The 12,328-nt window shown below is 60.8% G+C and overlaps 3 protein-coding genes across 3 annotated transcripts; 1 reads left to right on the plus strand and 2 right to left on the minus strand.

Annotated features, from left to right (window-relative positions):
- Positions 1 to 3,235: 3,235 nt before the first annotated feature.
- LOC138825443 (target of rapamycin complex subunit LST8) lies at positions 3,236 to 6,796 on the plus strand. The gene is made up of 9 exons (XM_070020018.1): positions 3,236 to 3,312; positions 3,730 to 3,901; positions 4,001 to 4,052; positions 4,140 to 4,302; positions 4,570 to 4,645; positions 4,733 to 4,885; positions 5,657 to 5,781; positions 5,891 to 6,054; positions 6,255 to 6,796. The coding sequence occupies exons 2-9, from the start codon at positions 3,773 to 3,775 to the stop codon at positions 6,371 to 6,373; spliced, it is 981 nt and encodes a 326-aa protein (XP_069876119.1). The 5' UTR covers positions 3,236 to 3,312; positions 3,730 to 3,772; the 3' UTR covers positions 6,374 to 6,796.
- Positions 6,761 to 8,159, minus strand: LOC138825444 (BRICHOS domain-containing protein 5-like). Its single transcript, XM_070020019.1, has 6 exons — positions 8,103 to 8,159; positions 7,864 to 7,983; positions 7,516 to 7,662; positions 7,343 to 7,444; positions 6,955 to 7,108; positions 6,761 to 6,855 (listed from the first exon to the last, which is right to left on the minus strand). Exons 1-6 carry the CDS (start codon positions 8,148 to 8,150, stop codon positions 6,761 to 6,763), a joined length of 666 nt encoding a protein of 221 aa, XP_069876120.1. The 5' UTR covers positions 8,151 to 8,159.
- Positions 8,160 to 9,344: 1,185 nt separating this feature from the next.
- On the minus strand, positions 9,345 to 12,126 carry LOC138825445 (glycerol-3-phosphate phosphatase). Its single transcript, XM_070020020.1, has 2 exons — positions 11,399 to 12,126; positions 9,345 to 11,299 (listed from the first exon to the last, which is right to left on the minus strand). Exons 1-2 carry the CDS (start codon positions 12,036 to 12,038, stop codon positions 10,974 to 10,976), a joined length of 966 nt encoding a protein of 321 aa, XP_069876121.1. The 5' UTR covers positions 12,039 to 12,126; the 3' UTR covers positions 9,345 to 10,973.
- Positions 12,127 to 12,328: the final 202 nt, after the last annotated feature.

Consider the following 12,328-nt stretch of genomic DNA (forward strand, 5'->3'; position numbering starts at 1 on the left):
TGGCTCAGTGGTAGAGCGCTTGCCTAGCATGCATGAAGCCCTGGATACGATTCCTCAGAACCACATACACAGAAAAAAAAACAGGAGTGGTGCTGTGGCTCAAGTGGTAGAGTGCTAGCCTTGAGCAAAAAGCTCAGGGACAGCACCCACGCCCTGAGTTCAAGCCCTAGAACTGGCACGAAAAAAAAAAAAATCAAAGAATTTTCCTGGGCTTTCCTGCCCAGGCTGGCTATGAACAATGATCTCAGCCTCCTGAGCAGCTAGGATTACAGGTATGGACCAGCACAGCCCAGCTTACAAGCTATATCTTGATTGAAATCTGAACGATTAGTTTTACTCAAAATAAAAACACCAGAGCACAAAGTTCCACTTAAAACAAGCACTTGAAAGGTACTGAGAGCCAGAATCTGTGAAGGTGAGCCAAGATGGAGAGACCGAGAGGCCCCCGGTGGGCAGGGGCCAGGCCCAGGACCTGGAAGGTGCCAGCAGATTCCAGAAAGTTCAGGAGAGGCAGGTAGATAATGCCGTACACAGGTTTGTAAAAGACCACTGTTTCATACAATGGTGCGCAGAGCAAGCCGGGAGGCGCTGGGGGTGGGGTGGCCAGACTGCAGCACTGGAAGAAGACAGGAGGTCACAGGAGGTGAAATCTGCTGAAAAGAAAAGGCAAGGGAGGGGCTGCCTCTGGAGTAGGCACTCACGGGGCAGAGGGACGGGCAGGGAGGAGTTGCCTGGACTGTGGAGTGTCTTCTGTGGAACCACGGGTGTGCGTGTACAAGAGTGCGTGCCTACGCGTGCGTATACGCACCAGCAGTGGATGGAATGCCGAGCCTGAGCACTGTCCCTTGTCTTTTTCCACTCAAGGCTGGCCTTCTATCACTTGAGCCACAGCTCTATTTCTGGCATTTTGGTGAATTGGAGATAAGAGTCTCATGGAGCCGAGTGCCAGTGGCTCACACCTGCCTGTAATCCCAGCTACTCAGGAGGCTGAAATCTGAGGATCGAGGTTCAAAGCCAGCCCAGGCAGGAAAGTCTATGAGGCTCCAATTAATCACCAGAAAACGGGAAGTGGTGCTGTGGCTCAAAATGTAGAGTGCTAGCTTTCAGTAAAAGAGCTCAGGGACAGTGCCCAGGTCCTGAGTTCAAGCCCCAAAACTGACAAAAAAAGAGAGAAAAAAAAGAAAAGAAAGGAAAAGAAAAGAAAGAAAGAAAGAAAAAGTCTTTCTTGCCCCAGCCAGTTTCAAACCTAAATCCTCAGATCTCAGCCTCCTGAATAGCTAGGATTACACACATGAGCCACTGGCGCTCAGCAGAGCTGTGTTTCTTAGGGAACTGGGTATGTGTGGAGGAAGAAGATTTAGCAACCTCTTCTGGTGTTGGAGACCGAGTGGAAAGGCTTCAGAGGAAAGAAGGCATTGGAAGTCCCAGAGCTGGGGCTGGAGCCTCCAGGGACCCTGTGAACAGAGCGGTGTCTGCAGGGCACCAGCCTCTGGAGAACATAAAAGGGAATGCATGCCAAGGTAGGGACGGAGGGATGGGAAAATTTTCAGGCATTGTGTTGCCAACCCTGGGACAGAGTGTCAAGAGGTGTGTGTGTGGGGGGCTGGGAAGGTGGCTCACTGGTAGAGCGCTTGCCTCGCATGTATGAGGCCCTGGGTTCGAATCCTCAGCACCACACAAGCAGAAAAAGCCAGAAGTGGCACTGTGGTTCAAGTGGTAGAGTGCTAGCCTTGAGTGGAAGAGCTGAGGGACAGTACCAGGCAGAGTTCAGGCCCCACAACCGACCAAAAAAAAAGGGGGGTGGGAGGAAAAGTATCCACTGAAATTGGCGAAGAGAACCAGCCAGTGACCTTGAAGAATTTTCACTGGAGAGTCTGGAGAGTCTGGGGTAACACTGAAGAATGAGTGGGAGGCTGGGAACTGAGCCAGTGATGTGGAAAGGACAGGTCTCTGAGCCAGTGGCCATGTAAGGAGAGCTTAGGGACTGTTCTGTTGTTAAAGCCAGTCAATATAGGAGGAGGTCTCTGGGTGGATGGGCTGAGAATGGGGTACATAGAAGGAGCCAGACCTACTGTCCACCAAGGACCAGCTCAGTCCCATCCCTAAGTGCATAGCAAGGAACTAAGGGAGAGCTGGACACCTGTGGCTCATGACCTGTAATATTAGCTACACAGGAGGCTGAAATCTGAGGATTGGGGTTCAAAGCCAGTCTGAGCAAGGAAGTCTGAGACTCAGATCTCCAACTAACTACCAAAGAGCCGGAAGTAGAGCTGAGGCTCAAGTGGTAGAGAATTAGTCTTGAGCAAAAAAAGCTGAGGGACAGTGCCCAGACTATGAGTTATTTATTTAGTGCTCCAAGACTAACACTAAATAAAATTTAAAGAATAAAATAAAAAAGGAAGAAAGACATTGAGGGAGAATCTGTGTGGAGGGCTAGGCCTTCTGCACCTGTGTGGTTTATAGGGCTGAGATAGAAAAGGGGGTGTGAGGTGAGGGTCCCCTAGGGCTGGACAGGCCTAAAAGGGCCCAGATTCATTTTGCTACATCTAGCAAAAAGAACTACAGGACTTTAGCTTCATGTGAACTCTGGGCCTGGGCGCTGTCCCTCAGCCTTTCAGCTCAAGGCTAGCTCTCTACCACTTGAGCCACAGCGCCACTTCCAGTTTTCTGAGTGGTTTATTGGAGATAAGAGTCTTACAGCTTTTCCTGCCCTGGCCTGGCTTTGAACCATGATCCTCAGATCTCAGCCTCCTGAGTAGCTAGGATGACAGGCGTGAGCCACCGGCACCGGGCTAAGTTTTTGGTTTTTTTATTTTTTATTTACACGAGATATCACATTTTTTTGGGGGGGACAGGGTTTTGCCACGTAGCCCAGGCTGGCCTTGAACTCATGATTCTCCCGCCCCAGCCTCCCTAGAGCTGACAGTACTGGCTTGTGGGTGACACTCTGGTCTAAGTCCGTGCCATGCAACGTTTATGATATGCTTACCCTAAACATAAAATAACTTCGTTGCTATCCAAAATTCACAGCTTGGAATCTGCCTGGCAATCCCGGGCCTGGTGACGGATGCGGTGCAGGGGCCTGGAAGTCGGGCAGCAGCGGGGTGCGGTGAGTGGCGGGGACGAGGCCGCGGCCCCGGAGCCCCCCCCGCGCCGCAGGACGTTGGTTTCGTCCCAGCTCCCCCCTCCCGCGCCGCGTGGACTCGTCCGAAGGGCCCATCGATAACTCTAGCTTCGGCCCCGGCCTCAATCGACTCGCTCCGGCTCTCCAAGCCGCCCTGGACCGCGGCCGAGCGCTGCGCGCGGGTTAAGGTACGGAAGCCGCGGGACGGAGGCTGGAAGGCGGCTGCTGGGTGGCTGGGAGGACCCGGCCGGGGGAGCATTCCAGAAGGACGGGGCCGGGGAGCTCGACGGAGCAACGGGAGAGTTCGGGGGCGCCGGGGGGGGGGTCCAGGCCAACAGCGCCCCGGCCCTCTGGGGCCTGCCGCCGTGCAGCCGCACATGCGCAGTCGCGGCGCCCGGCTCCTGCGGCCCGCTCGCCGGCCGGCCCGGCCGCGCATGCGCAGCTCGCTCCTGCGGCAGCCAGCCACCTGCGTGACTGGCCGGTGCGGGCGGCTGCGGGCTGAGGCCGGCCGGGAAGGCGCACGCGGCGTGGGGCCCTGGGGGCTGAGCTTGCCGGAGGCGCTTGCCCCGTGCCCCCCAGTCCCCCCACGCCCGTCTCCTTCCCAGATGCTCTGAGCTTTGCCCGTTGCCGGGCAGGCCTCGGCCCGCCATGAACACGTCCCCAGGCACGGTGGGCAGCGACCCCGTCATCCTGGCCACGGCCGGCTACGACCACACCGTGCGCTTCTGGCAGGCCCACAGCGGGATCTGCACGCGCACCGTGCAGCACCAGGACTCCGTATCCTCCACCCCGCCCGGGGGCGGGAAGGTGGCCCCCGCGGGACACCGGCAGGGGCCTCCGGGCTCTCTTCCCTGCCACCTTCCTTAACACACCCAGCAGGTGAACGCATTGGAGATCACGCCCGACCGCAGCATGATTGCTGCTGCAGGTACAGGTGATTCTTGACTTCTGCCCACCGCCTCCCGGCCTCTGACGGGTCCACCCAGCCCTGCTTCAGTTCCGCCCGTGTCCCCAGGTTACCAGCACATCCGCATGTATGACCTCAACTCCAATAACCCCAACCCCATCATCAGCTACGACGGGGTGAATAAGAACATCGCGTCCGTGGGCTTCCACGAGGATGGCCGCTGGATGTACACAGGCGGGGAGGACTGCACAGCCCGGATCTGGGATCTCAGGTGTCCGTCCGGGTGCTGGGCAGGAGGGGTCCCCTGCCTAGGGTTGGCTGTGGGCTGAGCCAGGGTGTTTTGTGTTGGCGCTCTAGCGAAGGAAGGAGAAAAGCCTGATGGAGCTATCCCTACCTTGAGGCTAGGCGCTGGCCTTCCATTTCCCAGGGAGGAAAGGCCAGAATTCCCCACGAGTCAGCTCCCAGCAGCTGGCGGAGAAGTTGGCCAGGGCAGGGCATCCAGCCCGAGACAGTGTGTGACTCTTGACCGCCACCACAGGTCCCGGAACCTGCAGTGTCAGCGCATCTTTCAGGTGAACGCGCCCATTAACTGTGTGTGCCTGCACCCCAACCAGGTGAGGGGCATTCCTGGGGCCGGGCACCCCAGGGGGCTTAGGGGGACCAGCAGCGTGCTCACGCCTCGCCCACCCCGCACACCCCAGGCGGAGCTCATTGTGGGTGACCAGAGTGGCGCTATCCACATCTGGGACCTGAAGACCGACCACAACGAGCAGCTCATCCCCGAGCCCGAGTTCTCCATCACGTCCGCCCACATCGACCCCGACGCCAGCTACATGGCAGCCGTGAACAGCATGGTGAGCCCAGTGGACGGGCCGGAGGAGAGGCAGCTCCTGGGGACGGGAGCATCCCTGGGGGTCCCGCAGGCCCCGTGCTGCCCCCTCCATCCAGCGCCTCACGCCAGGAGCCTCCACGTGCCACTCCCGCTGGCCCCCTTGCAGCTTGCCCTGTCCCCTGCCACCACCCGCCCCGCAGGCCGGCCACTCCCCTCCCCTGCTCACCTCCTGGTGCTGGTGGGCTCCCTTCCTCCTCTCTGGGCCTCCGGACCTAAGTCACCTATTTCTTCCTCGGCCATTGAAGCGTCCTGCAGCCTTGCTGGCCGGACTTCGACGTTCCCCTAAGGAGACCACGAGATGCCGGGCCCCTTCCCACGGCCCAGAGAATACTCTGGTTTGGGACCTCATTGTCTCCCTTTACGTCACTTAAATCCCAGCATGTTGCTTTTTCCACATCCCAGACTTCTCCCTGGGTACCGCCTGTCCTCCGTGCTTCCCTGCTGGCCAAGTAGCACCCTTAGCCTGTGGGGGGGGGAGAGAGAGAGAAAGAGAGAGAGAGAGAGAGTGTGACAGGCTGGTGTTGACTCGTGTTCTTGGCTGGCTGGGCATGGCCTTGAGTGGGGCCAGGCCTCCCTGGGCCTCCTGTAGGCAGGAAGTGCAGGACCCACCTGCCTGCCCTAGCTCTGGTCCCTTTGCATTTAGCCACCTCTGCGGGTGTCCCCAGATCCAGGTCTAGGTTTCAGTGCATTCTGGTGCTCTGGGTGTAGAATGACTGCCCCCCACTGTCTGTAGGGCAACTGTTATGTGTGGAATCTCACGGGGGGCATTGGTGACGAGGTGACCCAGCTCATCCCCAAAACCAAGATTCCAGCCCATACGCGTTACGCCCTTCAGTGCCGCTTCAGCCCTGACTCCACGTACGTGTTGGCCCGGTGGCTGGTGGGATCTGACCTGCCTGGGGCTGGCAGCTTGGCGGGGGGGGGGGGGGGGGGGGGGAGCTGCATCCCCACGCGCCCCTCCCCCCAGGCTCCTCGCCACCTGCTCAGCTGACCAGACATGCAAGATCTGGAGGACGTCCAACTTCTCTCTGATGACGGAGCTCAGCATCAAGAGCAGCAATCCTGCAGAGTCGTCTCGAGGCTGGATGTGGGGCTGCGCTTTTTCCGGGGACTCGCAGTACATCGTCACCGGTGAGTCTCGCTCGCCACCCCGCCCCGCCCCACCAGGGGGGGCCCATCCTCCATCCTCCCCCGTCCTCTGCCGAGAGCCTCCCCCTCCTCCCCCCTCCCCCCCCCCTGCCAGGAGGGCCCTCTGGAGGGGCTGGTTGTGCTGCCCTCCTCCCTCTGCCCTAGGCCTTGGCCCTGAGCTGCCGCTCCATTCCCCTCTGTAGCCTCGTCTGACAACCTGGCCCGGCTCTGGTGTGTGGAGACTGGAGAGATCAAGAGAGAGTATGGTGGGCACCAGAAGGCTGTTGTCTGCCTGGCCTTCAATGACAGTGTGCTGGGCTAGCCTGAGTTCTCTGGACCGCAAACAACCACCAGGCCGTGGCTCCGGTGGGATTCACCTCCACAGCACCCTGGCCGAGGGGCGCCTCTGCGCGTCAGGTCAGCTCTCCCTCTCGGCCAGCCCAGATCTGCCAGGCCAGCCTGCTCTCTGTGCCCAGTTGCTCTTCAGGATGCCCACTGCGCCAGGCTGCATTGCCTGGGTGGGGAAAGGCCGCACCCCCTAAGAGACTGGACCCCGACCTGAGGCTGAGCCCCGCCCCCGCCCCACCCCGTTCAGTCCTGAGGCTGCAGAGAGCACCACCATGGCGAGATCAGGGTTTATTAGTCTCTGACAGCAGCCGGCCTCCGTGGCGCTGGCCGGGGACAGGGCCGGCCTGGGCCAGGCGGGGTTTTAGTCTGGGAGGTAATAAAAGCAGACGGACACGCAGATGTTGCTCGGGAAGCAGATGTCGATGCAGAGATAGATCAGTCGCTGCCTCTGGGGCCCTGGGGAGGGAAAAGGGGCTCATCAGTTCCTAAAGGGCTCTCCTTGCTTAGCCCGTCCTGTGGGAGCCCAGTCCCCTCCACACGCCTGCCCCGACTCACCCTCTGCTCGACGGGCCCAGTAGATGGGGGTCTCTGCACAGAGGTGCCGCACGGGAGCCCCCACCTGGGCAGGGTCCACGGCGCGGTCCCCAAGCACTGCCAGCAGTTCCTGTGCGTGCTGGGGGTCCTGGCCAGGCGTGCGGGGTCCTTGGGCCTGTAGAAAGACTCAGTGGGCCCCCCTGTGGAGGCAGTGCCCTGCCCTTGGCCCTGTGGGACGTCACCTCCCGCCCCCACCGCCGCAGCACCTGCTCCTGCCAGCAGCCTCAGCAGAGGGAAGATAGAGCTTTCTGTTCCTCTGAAACTGGAGCCCTGGCTGGCCAGCAGGGCTGCACACAGGACCTTTTGTCTGGCCCCTGGCCTGCAGGCCCGGCCAGCTGGGCTTGCTCACCCTAGAAGTGTCCACCAGCAGGCGCAGGGTCTCCCGGTCTCGGGCCTCCATCGGGCGGAGGAAGCAGGCCTTGTGCTCCGCAGGGCGGTAACAGACGCAGCCCTGGGGAGGCAGGTGGGTGAGGCGGGGGCATCCCAACCCCAGGCAGGCTGGCAGCCTCCCGGCCCACTCACGCTCTGCCCGTCGAACAGCACAGCCCAGCTGCGGTTGCTCTGAGGCGGAGTCACTAGGATGGTTGCCATGTTCCTGGCCATGTCCACTAGGGTGGTTTGGTTGGACTGGGGCCCCGGGAGCGGGAGCCGGAGCATCTGCGGCAGCGGCTGGGGGAAGAAGGTTAGACTTCAGCCGTGCAGGCGTCCCAAGCACGCCATGCCCTGGCCCGGGCCATTTCTGTTTTCCGCGTGGCCTTTCCCTGTACTCTTTCCCCATCCGGCCAGTGTTCTGGCCCTGGCTCCACTGAAGGGCTGAGGGGGAGCTGCCTGGCGCACCCCCTCTGCTCACGCCCGGCTGGAGGGGCTCACCTTGGGTGGGCTGTGAGCAGAGCCGAGCAGCGCTCCGGTCACGGCCCCCGCCGCAGCCAGCGCCAGCAGCAGCAGCAGCCCTGCGCCTCTCCAGGCCCCGAGGCAGGATTTGGTCTTCAGCTGGGGACATCAGAGCAGGCTTGTTCAGGGAAGGAGGGGCGGCGGGGCGGGGGGGGGGAGCGTTCCTGTCCCCTGCTCAGGACAGCTCAGGTCCTTGTCCCAGGGGAGAAGGCGCTTACCTGGGCAGGCCTAGGCCCTGGGCTCCCGCTGTGGCTGCCCTCCTCCATACTGCAGCACCTGCTGACAAAGCACCAATTGTCCGCTGACCCCTTCCAGCCCTCGGCCAGGGAAGTCTCAGGAAGCCTTTGATGAGCCCAACGACTGTGCCCTCCCAGACCCCACCGCCTCCTCCCCGCCAGTATCTGATATCCCTGATAGTGCCAGGATGGCCCTCTCCCCCACCAGCTGGCCCGGTCCTGGACGCCTGGCTTGTGCGGACAGAAGAGCATGGGGTCTTGGGAGGGCATGAAAGTGAGGCCTTCGCAGGAAGCCAGCCCAACTGGCCGGCTAGGGAGCGCCCAGGCCCAACTGGTGATTTTGTCTGGTTTGGGCAGGTTTAACGCTTCCTAGTGTGTTTCTGGTGCCTGTTACCTCAATAAACGCGTGTTCAATACACTAAGGGTGCAGGGCTATGCCGGTCCTTCCCAGAAGCCAGCGCCACCAGAGAGCTGTGAGCATCCCATAGCCGTGCCCAGGCCTGCCCACAGTGAAGCCGGCCTCCAGCACGGCCTCCAGGACAGTGAAGTCAGCTTCCCCGCCCCCCCCTCGCCCCCAGCACCGTTTCTGCCCTCCTCACATGGCCTTGTGTGGGTGTGCCCACCACCCACCACCACCCCTGAGGCCCTGTCTGGGGGCTCTGCTTTTCCTGATGCTTCTCTGAAGTGGACTGGGCTGCAGCAGCCAAGTGTTCCAGCTCTGGAATTGGAATCCCACCTTGGCCTTCCTTTCTGTGCTGGCCTTGGGTTTTAACCCAGGGCCTGTGCACTGTCCCTGAGCTTTTTTTTTTTTTCAGTTGTGGATCTTGAATTCTGGGCCTGGACGCTGTCCCTGAGCTCTTAAGCTCAAGGCTAGCGCTCTACCACTTGAGCCACTTCTGGTCTTTTCTGTTTATGTCGTGCTCAGGAATCAAACCCAGGGCCTTATGCATTCAAGGCAAGCACTCTACCATTAAGCCACCTTCTCAGCTCCTCCCTGAGCTTTTCTGCTCAGGGCTAGTGCTCTATCACTTAAGCACAGCCCAAGTAGAGACAAGACTCATGGAGCTGTTGCTGACTTAAGACTCTGATGCTCAGATCTCAGCCTTCTGAATAGCTAGGATTACAGGTGTGAGTGAGCCTCCAGTGCTCTGCTACCTATTCTTACCCTGTCGCCACCCTCCCCTAGGCAGAAGTCCCTGCTATGAAGACGAGAAGACAGCTCAGTTGGAGTTTTAGAGTTTAATGTGCATTTGGGTACACAGTGAAGTGGGTGGGAGGTGGGGCACATAAGAGACTTCCGGGCCCCTCCCCAGCAGATCAAGGCTGTGGCAGCTGCTGTGGGGGATGAGGCCCTCATGGGCCTGCTCAGTATCCAGACACACTGTTAGCCATCATCTGCACTGCCACCCTCCACTGCCCGGCCACGGGGCCCCTGGCCGTGGGGTGCGTGGTTGCAGGTACGGGACACTTTATTGCTGTGAGAACTTGGTGAATGGGAAGTGTTGTGGCCACTGGGATTCAGGGTGAAGCACTGGGAAGGAGTCGGCCGGGAGCCATGTTCCAGGCTCTGCCCAGTGAGTGCTGCAGACGCCCCACTCTGCCAGGTCAGCAGACAGGGAACAGGTGCAGGAGAGGAGGCCAGGCCCTGCCGAGAGCCTGCTGGCCGCTGGGCCCTGCCCGTCTTACCATTCGGCTATCAACAAAGGAGTCTGAAGCCAAAGCAGGTGGCTTCACAGGCCACTGATCAAACCCCACCCTGACCCAGGCTCACCCCAGGACAAGGGAAGACAGGAAGAGTGAATATTTTGTAAAGGACTTCCTGCACTGAGGTTGGGGCACCTCTCCCCTTCTTACCCCGGGGGTGGGGGTGGGGGCAGGAGCCACAGGAAATCCTTGGCCAGCACACTGCTAGCCTTCAGGTGAGCTGTGGGACATGGAAATTGTTCAGTGGGATTTACCCCTATGAGACAGAGCACAACCATTAATCTACACACTTACAATTCAATGCCACCACTCACAAATGTGTTCACAAGTTAAAAAATAATGGTTTTTGGTACCAATGCTGCTCTGAGCTACCTTCACAGCAGCCCAGAGTTCAGTGACGGCACCCACACCCACTCGGCCACTGGGCCTACCATATACTCAGTCTGAGTCACCTGGGTTTAAATGCACACTTCAGACAGCTGAGGTTTGGCTGGGCAGTTAACAGAAGTGGGCAGCTGAGTGTGAAGAGCTGCAGCCCTGGACATCTGAAACGGAACAGATACTCAATTGTGACATCAAAGTGGTTTTCAAGGAAGCAAGCAGGCAGTGGCAAGGCAGCACCTCTCACCCCGAGAACAGGGTGGCACCATCAGGGAGCAGCCCCTCCTCCACTCCACAGAGGCGAAGCTGGACGTTGCATCGGGCTGCTGGGCTGCGTGGGCACACTGGAAGCCACAAGCCAGCCCTTCTTCCTCTCTGCCCTTCAGTGATGATCCCTGAATTAAGTTTTCCAGTAAAACATGTGACGTATACCCCTAGACCCAACTCGATCTCACAAGCAAGGCTTGAGGGCTACCTGAATCCTGGGCAGATACTATGTGTGCCCTCACTGACAGATACATAGCCCAAGACCCACCTGACAATGCCCTCCAAGCTTAAAAGTGCATCTTAAAATATAAGCATCTGTAAACAACACCTCCCCCCAAGCGTTTACTTACAACATTAACAACTACCACCCTCTGCTTAACTTCAATTGCAGTCTGTGGCGACTCCAACCATGCCTAAGTCCCACCTATTAATCTGGGTAACTGATTTTTCAATTTTCTTTTTTTTTTTTTTTTTATTCCCGAGGTTAAAGACACTAGATCTTTAACCTTGAAGGGCGGGCAAGAGGTCAGCTATGCTGTCAACATAGAAGTCGGGGACCATTTTCTTCTTGGACATACAGTCACTTTCCTGATTGCTCTTCACATCCCCAAGAGTGGAGACTCCGGTGAGGGTCAGGATGGTCTTCAGGCCACAAGTGGCGCCCAGCAGGATGTCTGTGTCCAGGCGGTCCCCCACCATGATGGTGCGCTCCGGGACGATGCCGTATTCCTGGGACACGCAGTCGAAGATAAACCGGCTGGGCTTCCCGATGATGTCGGCCTGGCGCTGGGCAGCCATCTCCACGGCTCGAACCAGGCAGCCGGTACCTGCGGGACGGAAGGAAGGGGACGTCTGGGTCAGGGGGCAGGCAGGCAGGCAGGGGCCGAGGCCCGCCCGGCCGCCTCCCCGCCCCGGGGCGCACGGACCCGCGATGAAGTGGCCGTTCTCCAGCGGGAGCCGATTGTCCATGTTGGTGCCCACGAGCAGGCAGCCGGGCTGCTGCAGGTAGCGCACGGCCTTGGTGAGCTTCATGTAGCTGAAGTGCGGGTCGAAGCCCACCACCACCGCGCGCACGTCCGGCTCCAGCGGGGCGGCCAGCCAGTCGCCGGGACCCTCGCCCCGCAGCGGCTCGGGACCCACGCCCACGCTGGCGATGCCCACGGCCTCCAGCTCGGCGGCCAGGGCCGGGCTGCCCAGCACGTAGGCCTTGGGGGCCGGCGCGCCGGACAGGCGCTGGCGCAGGTAGAGCGCGGTGCAGTAGGCCGTGCCGAAGACCTCGAGGCCGGCGCCGGGCCCCGCCGGGCCGCCGAAGCCCAGGCGCCGCAGCTTCTCGGCGTAGGCGGCGCGCGTCTTGCTGCTGTTGTTGGTGATGAAGCCCAGGCGCTTGCCGCGGGCCCGCAGCGCCCGCAGGGCCTCGGGCGCGCCCGGCACGGCCGTCTCCCCACGCCACAGCACCCCGTCGCAGTCAAACAGGACCGTGTCCACGTCGGCCAGCAGCGCCTGGGCCCGCTCGGCGCTCAGCCGCACGCAGCGGGCGTCGTCGCCGCCGGCCTCCGACTCCGCCATGGCCGCCCGCCGCCCGCCGCCCGCCGCCACCGGCCACCGCCGCCGCCGCCGCCGCCACCGGCCGCTCCTCGCAGCCGCCCGCCGCGGCGCTCGCCCCGCCCCCGGAGCGCTCATTGGCCCCGCGCCTCGCGCGCGCCGCCCATTGGTCGCCGTCCGCGCCAATCCGTGCGCGCGTACCGCGAGCTGCGAAGGCTCGGCGCCAACGGCCGCGTCCCAGTTCGGGAGGGCAGGCGGGCATTGGCCGCCGGGCCCCGGGAGCCCCGACGATTGGCTGGCCGGGCGCCAACCGG

Source organism: Dipodomys merriami, unplaced genomic scaffold (genome assembly GCF_024711535.1).
Source record: "Dipodomys merriami isolate MVZ:Mamm:240054 unplaced genomic scaffold, mDipMer1.0.p SCAF_137, whole genome shotgun sequence".
Taxonomy (NCBI): Eukaryota; Metazoa; Chordata; class Mammalia; order Rodentia; family Heteromyidae; genus Dipodomys; species Dipodomys merriami.

Excerpts from the sequence above, each read along its gene's own strand:
- LOC138825443 (XM_070020018.1), top strand. The coding sequence starts at position 3,773 with ATGAACACGTCCCCAGGCACGGTGGGCAGCGACCCCGTCATCCTGGCC. Across the intron at positions 4,886-5,656 it reads TGGCAGCCGTGAACAGCATG|GGCAACTGTTATGTGTGGAA; the intron begins GTGAGCCCAGTG and ends CACTGTCTGTAG. Across the intron at positions 5,782-5,890 it reads CGCTTCAGCCCTGACTCCAC|GCTCCTCGCCACCTGCTCAG; the intron begins GTACGTGTTGGC and ends CCCTCCCCCCAG.
- LOC138825444 (XM_070020019.1), bottom strand. The coding sequence starts at position 8,150 with ATGGAGGAGGGCAGCCACAGCGGGAGCCCAGGGCCTAGGCCTGCCCAG. Across the intron at positions 7,663-7,863 it reads CTGCTCACAGCCCACCCAAG|CCGCTGCCGCAGATGCTCCG; the intron begins GTGAGCCCCTCC and ends TTCTTCCCCCAG. Across the intron at positions 7,445-7,515 it reads TGCTGTTCGACGGGCAGAGC|GGCTGCGTCTGTTACCGCCC; the intron begins GTGAGTGGGCCG and ends CTGCCTCCCCAG.
- LOC138825445 (XM_070020020.1), bottom strand. The coding sequence starts at position 12,038 with ATGGCGGAGTCGGAGGCCGGCGGCGACGACGCCCGCTGCGTGCGGCTG. Across the intron at positions 11,300-11,398 it reads GAACGGCCACTTCATCGCGG|GTACCGGCTGCCTGGTTCGA; the intron begins GTCCGTGCGCCC and ends TCCGTCCCGCAG.